The sequence below is a fragment of the Ornithodoros turicata genome, chromosome 6 (genome assembly GCF_037126465.1).
Source record: "Ornithodoros turicata isolate Travis chromosome 6, ASM3712646v1, whole genome shotgun sequence".
NCBI lineage: Eukaryota > Metazoa > Arthropoda > Arachnida > Ixodida > Argasidae > Ornithodoros > Ornithodoros turicata.
The window spans coordinates 58,034,420-58,048,493 of record NC_088206.1 but is presented as its reverse complement, the minus strand read 5'-3'; the positions used below and the strand labels follow the sequence as shown (position 1 = coordinate 58,048,493).

The 14,074-nt window shown below is 44.1% G+C and overlaps 1 protein-coding gene and 2 long non-coding RNA genes across 4 annotated transcripts in view; 2 read left to right on the top strand and 1 right to left on the bottom strand.

The window, feature by feature from the left end:
- Nucleotides 1–14,074, top strand: part of LOC135396799 (B-cell lymphoma/leukemia 11A-like) — a 279,520-nt gene that overhangs the window by 153,308 nt on the left and 112,138 nt on the right. The window contains exons 1-2 of one of the 2 annotated variants that reach the window (XM_064627987.1): nt 9,281–9,448; nt 10,605–10,673. In XM_064627987.1, coding sequence (XP_064484057.1) covers nt 9,397–9,448; nt 10,605–10,673 — 121 coding nt within the window. In that variant the 5' untranslated portion in view covers nt 9,281–9,396. Of the gene's footprint in view, nt 1–9,280; nt 9,449–10,604; nt 10,674–14,074 lie in introns of those variants that run through there. The other variant, XM_064627985.1, reaches the window with a different exon arrangement.
- On the bottom strand, nt 2,677–3,995 carry LOC135398103 (uncharacterized). The gene is made up of 3 exons (XR_010424000.1): nt 3,864–3,995; nt 3,454–3,569; nt 2,677–2,911 (listed from the first exon to the last, which is right to left on the bottom strand). It is a non-coding gene; the product is annotated as an uncharacterized LOC135398103 (long non-coding RNA).
- LOC135398104 (uncharacterized) lies at nt 3,761–5,453 on the top strand. The gene is made up of 3 exons (XR_010424001.1): nt 3,761–4,398; nt 4,874–4,964; nt 5,384–5,453. It is a non-coding gene; the product is annotated as an uncharacterized LOC135398104 (long non-coding RNA).

Sequence of the window (14,074 nt, the reverse complement as noted above, 5' to 3'; positions counted from 1 at the left end):
CAGAAGAGCGGAAGACGCGTATAGCCGAACCGCTGTACGATTTTGAGACGTACACGTAGAAATGAACTTAGTGGTGAATGCAAAATTTGTATAGGTGGATGGGCCGTCCCACAGGGCAAAGTTGTGCCATGGTCCTTGCTTCCATTCTCTGTACATCTAATGTGCGTCGTCGTTTGGGACAGAACTCTTACCTTCTTTACCTTACCTACGTTTGGGTAAGAACTCTTCCTAAAGAACAAGTACTGCAAACGTATTTTTATTCGCGATGTATTAATTTTCGCGAATTTCGCGACCGCTAAAAAATCGCCGAAAATTGTACTCGCGAACGCAGCTTGACATTGATCCCGCGCAAGGAAACAGACCTGGAGTAGCGAAATTAAATACTCGCGAATAACTTCCCAAATGCGATTCGCGAAAATTAATACATCGCGAATAAAAATACGTTTGCAGTACCCTGATACTGTCACTCCGCCTTCCCCTGCCGTTTTACATCCGTGGCCGTCCTTACAATTAAGTGTCGGAGAAAAATGTTTGCTGCTATTCGCCCTGTAAATAGGGTACCCTAACTGAAATTTTGCACTGTGCACCTTCTATACGCTTTCTGACTTCACTGTTAAGAGACCCACGTATAAAAGACGTTACTTTTTTGCAGTGTTGTACCCGCTACCAAAACTAAGTAACGAAATACCGCTACCCGCTACTCCACACAAAAGCAGCGCAATACTGGCGTCGCTACAACTTTGAAAAAGTAACGCAATACCGCTACCGCTACCAAACAAAAGTAACGTACATACTATATGCCGTCCCGCTACTTCTCGATGTTAACGTCAGCATATCGTTGTCGAATGTGTCTAAAGACGGTGCAATATTCCCTCACATAGCTGGCATGCAGTATAAAGTATACCACTACTTACAGCCAAGATAGATTATTTCACATTGATCTTGGCCTTGAGATGATGCGCATTTTAGGGCATAATTTAAGGCACATGGTGCGTATGTGCATTTAATCATTATCCAGTCAGAGTGTTTCAAACATAAGACGAATTTTCTACAGTTACAGTATTTTTTTCCGAGATGTCCGCGGATTCAACCTGATACTTCTCTATCTGTTTCCTGTAGACGAATTGATCAGTTTTCCCTGTGATCAAATGGCGCAACCGCCATCATAAGCGATCACTCATCGAGTCATCAATAAATGGCTACCAGGAGGTGAAAGGGCCAAACGAATGGCATAATGCATGCTCTCGCCGGGGCCAACGCCGTCCTGTTTGCATACTGTACCAAACGTTAGATCCCACAGGAATTGGGTGTAACTGTTGTTGCCTACCCCTTGCGTGTATTCTTCCGGCCACACGACGGCTTCTCTTACAAAGCGTTCGACTATAAGAAAAACTACATTTAATACGCTTTTTCGGGAAGTGTGAGTCTATACCCGTGTGAAATTGCCTCCGTATTGAAGCTTTTAGAGAGAGAGAGAGAGAAAAAGAAACATGTTATACTTTTCCCTGAGCATGCCAATAATCAATTGCTTTAAGGCTAATTGTCTGTGTAGCGCGGCATTACGCAAGTGTGTTAATCTACACTGACTCTCCCGAATAGTATTTTTACATTTTGTGTGGCATACATGGGCTCGTTGGGCTGCCCATGGGGCGCCATCGCTCACTGCCATCACAGCCACCTGTGGTGACAAGGACAATTTATTTCCAACATTTATTTCAGTTGTTTCGCAGTTCCCTGCAGTTATTTCATCAGTCATTGTACACATTCACTGAGATAGGTCGAACTCCAGACAGAATTCACGCGATGACGTGTGAAATCATCAGCATCGTCTTCTACGCGTGTAGAATATGCTGGAAAACTTTGGCTGTGCCCGCCACCAGGGAAGAGAGCTTGTCCGAACGTCCCCATACCTGCAGTAATGTGAGAAAATAACTAGATCGCGTTCGACAACATGTGTACGCTTAGGTAATTCAATCTTGCCAGAAATGCTTCACCTGGGGCACAACACCTTACGGTACGTTTTGAATGCAATGACTAACTATACCGATATCCCCTTGTGTTTCCGATATATTTTCGTATTTCTGTTCCAAAGGACACGACGCTTTGTTTATCTGCTCCGAACAATGCAAAGTTGCAAAACATAGTCCTAAATGTGTTATTAACACACTCACTTTTGTTATTCAACTGATTGTATGACGGAAACTAACCTAGTAGTCAATATATAGGTACCTGTTTATGTTTCGCAAATGTGAGATAAAAAAGTCGGAAAATACACAGGTTAACACGAATTATATCCTACTAACTATTCGATTGCGCTTAGCTTACGGAAGTTAGTGTAACTGGGGGAAATCGTCGCATAACTAACGGTAACATCTCATTACGGCCCGAGTCTCATTACGGCCGAAGTCTCATTACGGCCGAAAGTCTCATTACGGCCGAAAATCCTTTAATCCCCAAGTGTCTCGTTACGGCCAAAGTCTCAATACGGCCGAAGGTAGTCTCATTACGGCCGAAGATGTCTCATAACGGCCAAAAAGAAAAAAGAAGCATCCACCATAGTAGCTCTGTATATACTGTGTTTTATGCTTCCCAAAATGTGTCCGAGGCGGTGTGCCCCCACGGCTTGTGTCACACACAATGGTTCATGCACACAATATTGCGACAGTGTTTCATGCATCCCTCGTGAAAAATGTTTTTATTGTCATATGTGTCACACGATATTTGTATGTGTTACGCCATTTTCTCTCAGTATTCAAGCAACATCCTACTCGTTGGTTCTGTGAGCAAACTGTGTGTGTGTGTGTGTTCTGAAAAGTATTCCACAAGGGAGCCCACTGGGAGCTCCAGGAGTCACATGACCTATGACCATGATCTTCTCCCCCACTAGCTGCCTTCTACAATTTACGTCCACCTGAAATTTACAAAAAAGTACATAAGCCACTGAACAAAATGACATATGCTCTTGTTTGATGATGACTATAAGACATATGCTGTCAAGCAGACTTTTTTTTTCATATATTCAAAACATATTCAAGAATTATGGACAACAATGACAATTACGTCATAATAATGCAGCTGCATAGCCAGGAAACTATTTCAGGAGGTGTTTTATGAGGCTTGACATGGGGTGGAGGAGTCCCCCTCGTCAGTGCTTTATCCAGACCTCCCTAAATTTTTTGCAATTTCGCGATTTCAGCTTCAGATACGTCTTTAATGATATGTTAAGCTGTAATGACGTAACTATTCCAACAATTTTTTCCAACACCCTTCTCGTGCTTGGGATTCTGGATAAACCACTGCCCCTTGTTCATTTTCCTGGGGCACTACATTAGAACTTATGCCACGGCACTGATGTCACAATGTTAAAAGTGTGTGTCACTCTATGCATTCGGAATTCCTCTAAGCTACAATATGTAAATTCAGAATATCCGACGGGTAAACATCAGATGTTACCTGCAGGCTTCATGCTGAAACGCGTGTACGCAAAATACTTCCGCCGTGGTGGGCGACGACATAAGTGTAATCATACACGCAAGACAATTGCGGGCACATGGAGTAGTGGCAGCAACCTGAAAACGATACATTTTCTTGTTATATATGAGTAATCAAAAATATACATTCTCACATGTTTCGTTTTGTCGTTTGCAGGAAGCGCTAGTAAGGGAACAGCATTTGGTTGGTCACATGCAAGCCACAATGCGAGAGGTGCCGATATTTCGATTACGCGATCAAAAATTAAAAGTCTAGAACCATGCACACTTCCCCATGCAACTACTTCCCCAGCATCGTGAGTCATGACACCACGTATTCACGTATAGTGTAATGTGAAATGATATGCAGGAATGAAAAAGATGCCAACATACCTGTAATCCAGTGTCCCGTAAGTTTGATTCGATTTTCTGGCAGCTACCATGAAGAGCAAATGCACGATTCACAAGTTTCGTTTCGCCATTTTCATTGCTGTTAATTTCGCAAGATCCCACGTGACCTCCTTTGGATCAGTGAAAAGTGAAAATTACTCGCGTCGTGAACATATATGTTCATCTCAGCGCAAATCACGTTTTGCATGCTATAGCAGGAAGGGGGATCAATACTCTTCCTTTCGTGTTTTGATATCTTGTTGTTTTGCTACTCTCACTTCGGAGTTCGGATGGTGTCTAGCAACGTTGGGTACCTCGTTTCTTGTGTGAGCAAGTGGTTGCTGTTTACGACGTGTTCATATATCGATTTGTAGCGCTGTAATGTGCAAATTAGCGGACTTTATAGCGGCTCTCTATTTTCCGTCGTTGTCTTTCGAGCAGCGCCTGTTGTTGCGGTAAAAATCGAGTTGAATGAATCGCCACAGCCCCAACGTATATCGCGCAGTGTTGACCAAGACCAAGTCAAGCAGGAATTCTGGTGAGTAATGCTTTCGTAGATTGTCTGTCTTAGTAGTGTGCTGTCCACACATAGTTGGATTCTCATACGAGTAATTTAAATTAATCAAAACAGCCGAAGTGCCTGTAATAGATGTAACTCGGTATTCGTTCGTAGGTTTGCGCCGTTTCTAGTTTGTTGCGCGTTTAGGAACAACAAATTTATTCGAAGACGATAAGATACCGATAATGCATCACCGTACAGCAGCATTTACTCGTATCATTGTGAGCCATATTTAATTTGTTAAAATTCGTCGTCGTATTTCTTCAAAAATAAAAGCGCAAGTCGGCGTACTCTAATTGATCTCCTTGAACTGCTTACGTCGAACGTCTGCAAATGTTGTACTTATGTGCTTTCGCGCACAATACTAGGCATAAAAGCATATCTGATTAGAATAGATACTTCAAGAGGAAGTCATTCAAATACACTGTTATTTATAGCTGGTTTTCCATTCCAGGCATGGTATGTGGCTGCACGGAGGATTCCGAAAAAGAAAAACAACAACATGGCTAATAGGATGTTGCTGCCCAGGGAGTCCTGGCGAAGAGGTGAGCTGTTAAGATCATCATAAGGTTCTGTTGTGAAGTGAGAAATTTTGTAGTAGTGCACGAATGTTAATTCGTGCACTACTTTTATAACAAAGAAACCAGAAATGGAAAGTTATGCATGCATCATTTCATGAATTGTAATGTATTACTATTTGATATTCACATGTTTCCATTAAGGGAATGAACTACTGAACCTATATTCATATCATGGTCATGCTCTGTGTTTACCTGGAAGTCACATTTTTAAGGCTTGTCATTCTTTTGTCTAGATGAAGATTTATGTTAACCTTGTATGAAATAACAGACACGTATCAACACGTGTGCAGCTTGCAGCATATTAAAACCAGCCATGTAGAGACAAATGCTTGTTTTTTTTTTAATATTCTAGCCTATTCATGGTTGCTCTTCGCTTCTTGCAGGTTTACTCATTCCAGAAGCAAGAATTGTATCATTGTAAGGCGAATGGAAATAAACTGACATCGACTGAGATAGGTGTTCTGTCATGGCCAGTGACTGTAGGATGGCTCCAAAAGCGTCACAACAAAGCCAATATTCATCTAGCTCTCTACAAGTAGCTAACTCCACATAGTAGCCTGCTTCACAGCAACATCAACACTACCTTGTGGGAGTACACATTACACAATATGTTGCATTGTGCTGTGGTATGATAACATAACCATTTGTCGCACAATATGTATATATAAATATGATAAGGGCCCTAAGGGCACAGTGCATAGCTTATACCCTGCTGAATATATATCCATACCTGGCTGCGACATTGCATATCAATGCAGGTTACAATACACATTTTCACATTTGGCCGTTATGAGACATCTTCGGCCGTAATGAGACTGCCTTCGGCCGTATTGAGACTTTGGCCGTAATGAGACACTTGGGGATTAAAGGATTATCGGCCGTATTGAGACTTTCGGCCGTATTGAGACATCGGCCGTAATGAGACTTCGGCCGTAATGAGATACAATCATAACTAACAAGTAACTGAAAGGAATAACAGGAAAAAAATCTGCATCACTGTTATCTCACTTGATTTTTCTGTGTTCCACGTCTTACCCATTATGAAAAGTAGCGGTAGCGGAGGAAGAGTACCCCGCTACCCGTATTTGTAGCGGAAATACTTTTTCCGTTACCAATTTAAAATGTAGCCCGATCGCTTTGAAAAAAAGTAGCGAGTACGGTAGCAGCGCTACCTGTAGCGCCGCTATGTACAACACTGTTTTTCTTTTTTTTCTTTTTTTTTCTGCTACTGCTCAGTCACACTCTCACTCTCGCTGCCCTTGTTCTGCACTCTAAAAACAGAACTTCACCGCAAAGCACGCTGTGCGCCAACCATGGCCACGAATGATAGGGTTATCGCTTCTGAATCGAGGAAAGGGGTTGGCGTACGCCTTTTTTGTGGCAATTTGGATATATGATAATTGCCGCAAAAAGGCGTACGCCCTCCTCTCTCCTCAAATCAGAAGCGATAACCCTATCATTCGTGGCAATGGTTGGCCCACAGCGTGCTATGTGGTGAAGTTCATTTTTAAGAGTGGGGGCGTCTAATATGGTGAAGTTCTGTTTTTAAGAGTGCAGGCGTGAAACGTGAACAGCTCTACACTCTAAAAACAGAGGAGGGGGGAATATATTTATTAGACGCAAGGAAAAGAAAAACGGGGAAAGGTCAGCCAAACGGGATGTCGGCTTGCTATTCCGCAAAGAAATAAAATAAATGAAAGAAGAATAAAATAAATAAAAAGAAAAGAATCAGGAAATAAAGCATAAACTAACAAACGGTGAAAGAAGGATGAGATAGATTAAAGACAAAGATGGGGGGGGGGTGATGTCAAGATTGGCTTGTCAGAAGTAAAAAAAGAAAAAACACTTCACCGTAAAGCATGCTGTGCGCCAACCATTGCCACACATAGGGTTATCGCTTCTGATTCGAAGAGAGAGGGGGAAGTTATCATTGCCACAAAAGGGCGTACGCCCCTTTCTCTTCGAGTCAGAAGCGTCAACCTTATTGTTCATTGCAATGGTTGGCGCAAAGTGTGCTATGCGGTGAAGTTCTGCTTTTGGAGTGTAGGCGGGAATGGCGCATTTGCCGAGAACATACCTCCGAGTCTCATGTCATCCCTAAGCCTCCCTGCGATCCCGGCGTTATACAGGCGAGTTTATACGTTGACTCGGACATCCTCATTATACCGCATATCCCTCCCCTTCTCCAGCCTCCTCTAACTCTCGAAACCACTCCTAACGAGCCCCGTCTATTTTTGTTGGCAGCTTATTGACATCTTCCGAGCGACGTCGCAACACAGAGCGCAAGATCAAGCAAAAGGTGCGCCTAGAAATGAGGAAAGAAGGAAAAAGCAGCGCGCGCGAGAGAGAGACGCTACTTATCACCATGGCAACGCAGCCTAGATGATGAATTCGTCGCAGAAGGGTTGCTAGATGGGATTACAGAGGCTCACTAAATATACAAAGAACGATGCATGCCGTATAGCTCGCGCCGCGAGCGAAGAAAAAAGCAATGAGGGAAAAAGGGACAAGAGGGAGAGAGGCGTAGGCGAACCTGGCAACACTCAGTCAGGTGAGCAGGAAGGGAGAAAAAGGAGGGGAAGTTTGGCCCGTTTTTGTTGTTTGTCGCAATTGTTTCTGCAGCTATGTGCCCCCGTATTTAGTTTCCCGGTAGATTATCGATTTTGTTTAATCGCGTCACTGGGGGGTGGGCAAGCGGCCACATACGAGCAAAGAAGAAGAAAATTAAAAATGCGAATGGCAGAGAGAATTGTCGGGGAAGGCTCGCGAATTTGTTTCTTCAGGTGTGAGTGTATACCAGGGGCGCAAGAGGAAGGGTATTGGACTGCTACGGTGTCGGAAATAATTGGAGTTGTGGATCGGCTATCAAAGAAGAAATAATTAGCGACCACAACACGCATACGACACGATGGACGGTGTCGTTTTTCTCCGCGAACCTAACTGCGGAATGCTTGAGAAGTAACGGACGATTCCTTTACCTTTTACCATGCAGGTGGATAGTGAATATTGTGGTTAACCAAGCAGAACGTAGTACCGTCCAGAAGTGCTTGACAGCTCGAGCCGACGACGGCAACAAGAACCGTTGCCTTCGCAGGCCGAAGGCTAACCAATGCACAGAATGCTAACATTAACGCTCTTGATTCGTAAAAAGCGAGAGGCTTACACTTGTTTGTGACGATTAACATAACTTTCCACGATTCCCGCCACGAAGCAGAAGATGATAGCGTGCACACTCACAAAAGAACTTCACCGCATAGCACGCTGTGTGCCAACCATTGCCACGAATGATAAGGTTATCGCTTCTGACTCGAAGAGAGATGGGGGGGGGGGGGGGCGTACGCCTTTTTGTGTCGATTATTATATGTCCAAATTGACACAAAAAGGCGTACGCCTCCTATCTCTTCGAATCAGGAGCGATAACGCTATCATTCGTGGCAATGGTTGGCGCACAGCGTGCTATGAGGTGAAGCTTAGAGAGCAAATAACACACGACCGCCAAAGATGTACCACTACCGTGAAACCTACACTCTTCAGAAATGAACTTCACCGCTTAGCACGCTCCTAGCCAACCATCATCTCGAATGATATCGTTATCTGCCCCGATTTGTTGAGAAGGGGGGGGGGGCGTACACCTTTTTGTGACACTTATGCTGTTCATAATTGTCACAAAAAGGGCGTACGCCTCCCGTTTTCAACAAATCAGGGCAGGTAACGGTATCATTCGAGATTATGGTTGGCTAGGAGCGTGCTATGCGGTGAAGTTCGTTTCTAAGAGTGCACCCACTTCGATAAGCACTGACGAACCAATAAGAAGAAGAAGAAAAAACATGGTCTGCACAACGTCCTACAAAGTAGGAAAAAAAGAAGAAGAAAAAACATCCGCTCATGAAGCCCATTCCCATCCCTGGAACCGACTGACCCCATTCGATCCAAACGACTGCAGAAGACATAAGCCTTTATCGCCCACAAAACACACCGAAAGGAAGAAGCACCGCTGCTGTCTACTCCCTGGAGAGCATTTCACGCATCCATCTGCTGTACTGAAAAGTACCCGAGTAAACACACTGACAGAGGAAGAAGAAGAAGTAAAAAAAAATACGGCGGACAACAAAATGTCCAGTGAATGTCCCCTCAAAGGGTGCCATAAATGGCTTGTTAGGAGTACGACGTGGGAGGGGGGACATTAAGGAGCGTGTCTCCCCCCTCTTTTTGTCGCTTCTTTTCAGGCATTATGTGTCGTTTTACCGGTGCCTTTGTGCGACGCCGCGTGACACAGTTGCCGGAAGCGTAGACGCCGGCAGTGGTCAGGTTTGACCTTTGACACAGGTGTCTGCTGGGACTTTTTGAGTGGCCCTAGGGCTGCCCAACGTCCGAAAAAGTGCCTTCTCGAGCTTTAATGCGGCAGGAAACCACATCAAAGGATGGGCCGGCTGAAAGGGTTGTTAATGGTAACCGTTTCTTTCTTCAAATGTTGTTCGTACTGCGTCGTGCAGTTGAGGATGATACGACTCCTGGGATGCTGTACGCGGATACTGAGGGAAAGGCCCACGCAGTTGGTTCTCTTGTGCATGAAGATGTACATGGCAAGCCCAGAATTAAAGTTTCGGATTATCTACTTCGTTTAAAAGACCGGGATACAAGAAAAAAGATATCAAATTACAATTCGGACTATTCTCTCCTTGTATAGCGATTGCTTTACATTCAGCCGGCACATGTTGTCAGGGCAGAGTATAGTGTTGCGGCTTTTGTTTAGACGTTGAAGTCGATGTAAGGGTGTCGTTATTGCTGGCATTCAAGTGCCATGCCTGCATGATTGTGAGCTGCACTTCTGTGCACTCCCTCACCGGGCCCTCAGTAGGGGTTTGGGCAGCATATATATAAATAAAGCAGATGAAACACAACACTTCAGGAATAAGTTCCAAGGTCACTGTACCGTACGACTCAGGAGTTACATTAGCAAGCATTTATCGTTTTGCTATATTTATTTATTTATATATTTGCGATAATTCCTCAAGGGCTTCAGTGGGACGTTCCATGAGGGGAAGCACACGCAGAATGTGGAAGTGGGGAGCACGAGAGCAATAAACAATGGCTACAAACAATATTGATTCCAGACATTACTGCACACGAGAAACAACAGTTAGTAGACTTAGTGAATTCAAGAACAAGGGCATATGATAAATAACATTGAATCTAATAGGAAATACTATGGAGCGCCTGATAAAATGACATAGATGAAGCAAGTCTCGTGAACTAAATCCATTGAAGATGAAGCGTGAGTTTGGACGAACACGAATGAACACGAAGGGACACACAACAGACACCGAGCAACTGATATCAGTTGGTTGGTGTTTGTCTTGTGTCCCTCATGAGAATGCTAGTTCATGTTTGAATGTACCTACGTTTGAAAGTGACCTGGCAGAAAACCATGCCATTCTACTATGGCACGCGGAAAGACCAACTCAAATAATTTAATATTAATATTACATTTTATTACGGTATTATATTTGTGTTATCACATATATGTTATTACCACATGACTTGCTTAGAAAAAGCATAAAGAACTTGCGAACCGGATGCTAATGCCTGTTTCCATTTTCGCAGGAAAAAGCAGTTCCTACCTTCGACTCTTTGACGAAGACGTAAAATCCATTACCAAAGACAACGATCGTGGTAAGTTTGCCGTATATATCTGCATGCATGCAACAGCTCCAGTACCCAGGGCTGGCTTTCCGTGGCGAGGATTGTCTGTTACCGAACAGTTTTAAAGGGTTTTAAAGATCGTTTACAATGTTGAAGAGGTTACTTTCTCCGAATTTATATTTGCGGTATTATTAGAAATTCTGGCAACTCTGCCCATCTGCAAATTCCGCATTCGTTTTTCGCATTCACTTCAGCTTCGGAATTTGAAACATAATACCACAATAATTTTCGACATCTGGTTTCATTTCGAAATATGATATGACAAGACGAATGTTCCGAATTTTGTTGCGGACATTTTACGTTGTAATCAGATCGTATTGCGTATACAATCGGAAAAGGTCAGAGATATCAGGTATATAGAACACACTTCAACCGGAACGGGGGCTATACATTTCCGCGTATTGTGCTTTTCCCGGAGCATTTATTAATTGTGCCGGTGGTGTGTTCATGTACATAGGAACTGTGTACGTAAATAACGGTGTCTATCAAGACGCAGGTCCTGCTGAAGGGAGTCTGCTTACTAGTCACGTCCCATCCCCCGCCAGGCATATATCACGGCGAGTCTTCAATCACGCTCTAACGCTTAACACACAATTTTTACGCTGCCAAATTGTAATTGAAAACAGGAACTCCGAGCCATAAAAATATTTCGCTTTTTGAACCTTACTCAAAGATCTGTTGATCGAGAATATAGCTTGCAGCAGAGACCACCCAAGAGATCCGCTTCTTCAAACCAACCGCGCGCATACAGCCCCTGCAAACCGAAAAAGTGTCGTCGCCCGAGTGCCTATCAACACGGACCCAAAAGTCGGACCGAAAAATAAATAAATAAATACAGGCAAGCGTTTTCTACAGAGAGGCACAATACACCGGTGGCTATCCTCAGGACCACTACGCCGTCACCCAAAAGCAATAATTTTCCCACACGGACCCGTCTTCCTCTACACCTCTATACACCTGACCCCGGGACAAATTCTGGCATTGTCCTCCTCTCCCACGCGCTGTAACACCAGAAGCCCATAATTCATAGACGCCACTAAAAACAGCGGACAGAATTTCCTTCTCGTTTGACCTCCGTTTTCGCGGGAAGAAACAGGACATATTTTTCCGGACCGTCGAAAAGAACAAAAACGTGCCAGACAAGCCATTTTGACACCCCCACCTTTTTTTACCCTTTCGCACGACTTCTCTCCAGAGCCGCGAGTATTTATATGCCGCTTTACAACAAACAGCGGGGCATCTTCCGTGCATGATAGCGAAGGGACCTTCGTTTGCGGTCAACCTTGGACCGTCCGGACGAGGGGTTGGGCAGCCAATAAATTTCGGCGGCATCGTCTTTCCTAAGTGTTCCGTTTTGCGAGCGAAGGCTCCTGAGCTTTGTGCCCAAAGGCTGCGTCTAAATGGCCGTTTAGTTCTCCTCAAGGAGTACCGTTTAACTGGTCAGCATAATTGGAGGGAACGGTCGAGTTGTTCAATTGTTTGGAACGACGGGATTTTAAAGTGCGTTTTTGTGGTTTCGAAACGGTGACTCGTTGGCGGACAGCGCCTTTGATAATGCTGTTTTCTGGCACGTCGGTATGTCGAGAGATGGCGCTTCAAATGCGTTGAACTTGTGCTGGTATGTCGTCGTCTTCCCTTGAAACGGGCGCTACTAATATAGCGACTTGAAGGTGCATCGCTGAATGTGTGTGTGTGTGTGTTTTTTTTACATTATTTCAGTCAAATGTTGTGCTGAATTCGTCTGTTACACTCGTACATGCGCGCTTTGTCCAGTAGACAACACAAGCGCAAAGACGATACACGAACAACCAACTTTTTCGCTGCAGTGTATACCACATCCTTCCTCACGGTTGAGGGTTGATTTGTGCTACAGGAAAATGGCAATGTGTGGCTTAAACTCTTTACACCGTGAAGTATGCAAACTCATCATTTCTTAAGGAGTAAGCTAATTTCCCATTAAAAATACGGATGATTTCGGCAAAAGCACTGCCGGCGTGGCGGGCTCGCTTGTAATGTGCACAGGCTAATACGGTCGCTGTAGTATAGCTTCCGTGCTGTATAGAGTCTTCTCTCTTTCTTTTTGTTTATTTTATTCTTCTTTCATTTATTTTTCTATCTTTTTTGCGGAATAGCAAGCCGACGTCCCGTTTGGCTGACCTTTCCTCCCTTTTTTTTCCGTGTTCTAATAAATATATCCCCCCCCCCCTTTCTCGAGTTCGGGTATATAGCACATATACGTTTTGACCTCTGCGGTTTCCTATTGTTCTTCTTGTATACTTTGTTTTTCGTACTGAATTTAATGCTTCCGTGCACCTCTAGCGTGATATTAGTTTCTGCAGTTATACCGGTATTTATTAATCCCATCACGAATAGGTTTGGGCATTCCGCCGGTACAGGATGCACCATTACTAAAGCGTAAACGCCATAAACGGCACTTTTGAAATGTAACAAAGTAAAACAAAAAGTGCAAGGAAGACAACACCAACGTAGCAGTAGCAACCAACACGGAAAATAGTGACTTTGATCTTCGTGAACGTTGCTCGTACACCCCTAAAGAGTTAAGCTGAACTCCTAAACGGAGTGTAACTTCTACAATTCGTAAAAAAAACTGCAGTTTTACACCTCGAGGGAGACACCCAGCGCCAAAATGTTCTGAGGTGTCATGACCTACACTCTTAGAAAAAAGGGTGGAGCAGTTACACCTTTTAGGAGGTAATAGTTGGCGCATTTGTTGTGCCTGAAAGGTTGCAAAGTTCTACCTTATGCCTACAAATGATAGAGTTACCGCTTCTGATTCGGTGAGCCAGGGGGGGCGTACGCCTTTTTGTAGCAATTTGGATATATGATGATTTCTTTTACCACCCTTTTACACCCTTTATCAGACGCGCTATGTTGACCTAGGTGGTAACAATAGAAGTTACCACCTTCTCACACCCTTTTTTCTTAGAGTGTAGGTAAACTTTGTCTACATTTCGATCACAAAAAAAAAAATCCTATTCGCTCTCCTATACCATGCACACGACGCTTAAACAATGTATACGACCGCTCTTTAGTACGCACCCGCGTATGCAATCATATCGCTCGACATGTGTATAGGTATATTCCACCTGCACACCAAGCGATTGACAAACTGCGAGAAAGGTTGATGTTTCTTGGTGTATGTTGCGAAAGGCGGAAGGGTTGAGAGTCGTGCCAATGACATGACCAAGCACTTTGGGAGTGGCCCTCTCTGATTGAGGAATTATACAGGGATGGGCCTTTGCCCTCTTGGCTAATGACCGGACGATGGCCATCGGAACTGCAGACGGCACACAGACGACACAACGCTCCGTGTCAGAGTATCTGCGGGCCTTGAGGCTGGTTGGAGAAGT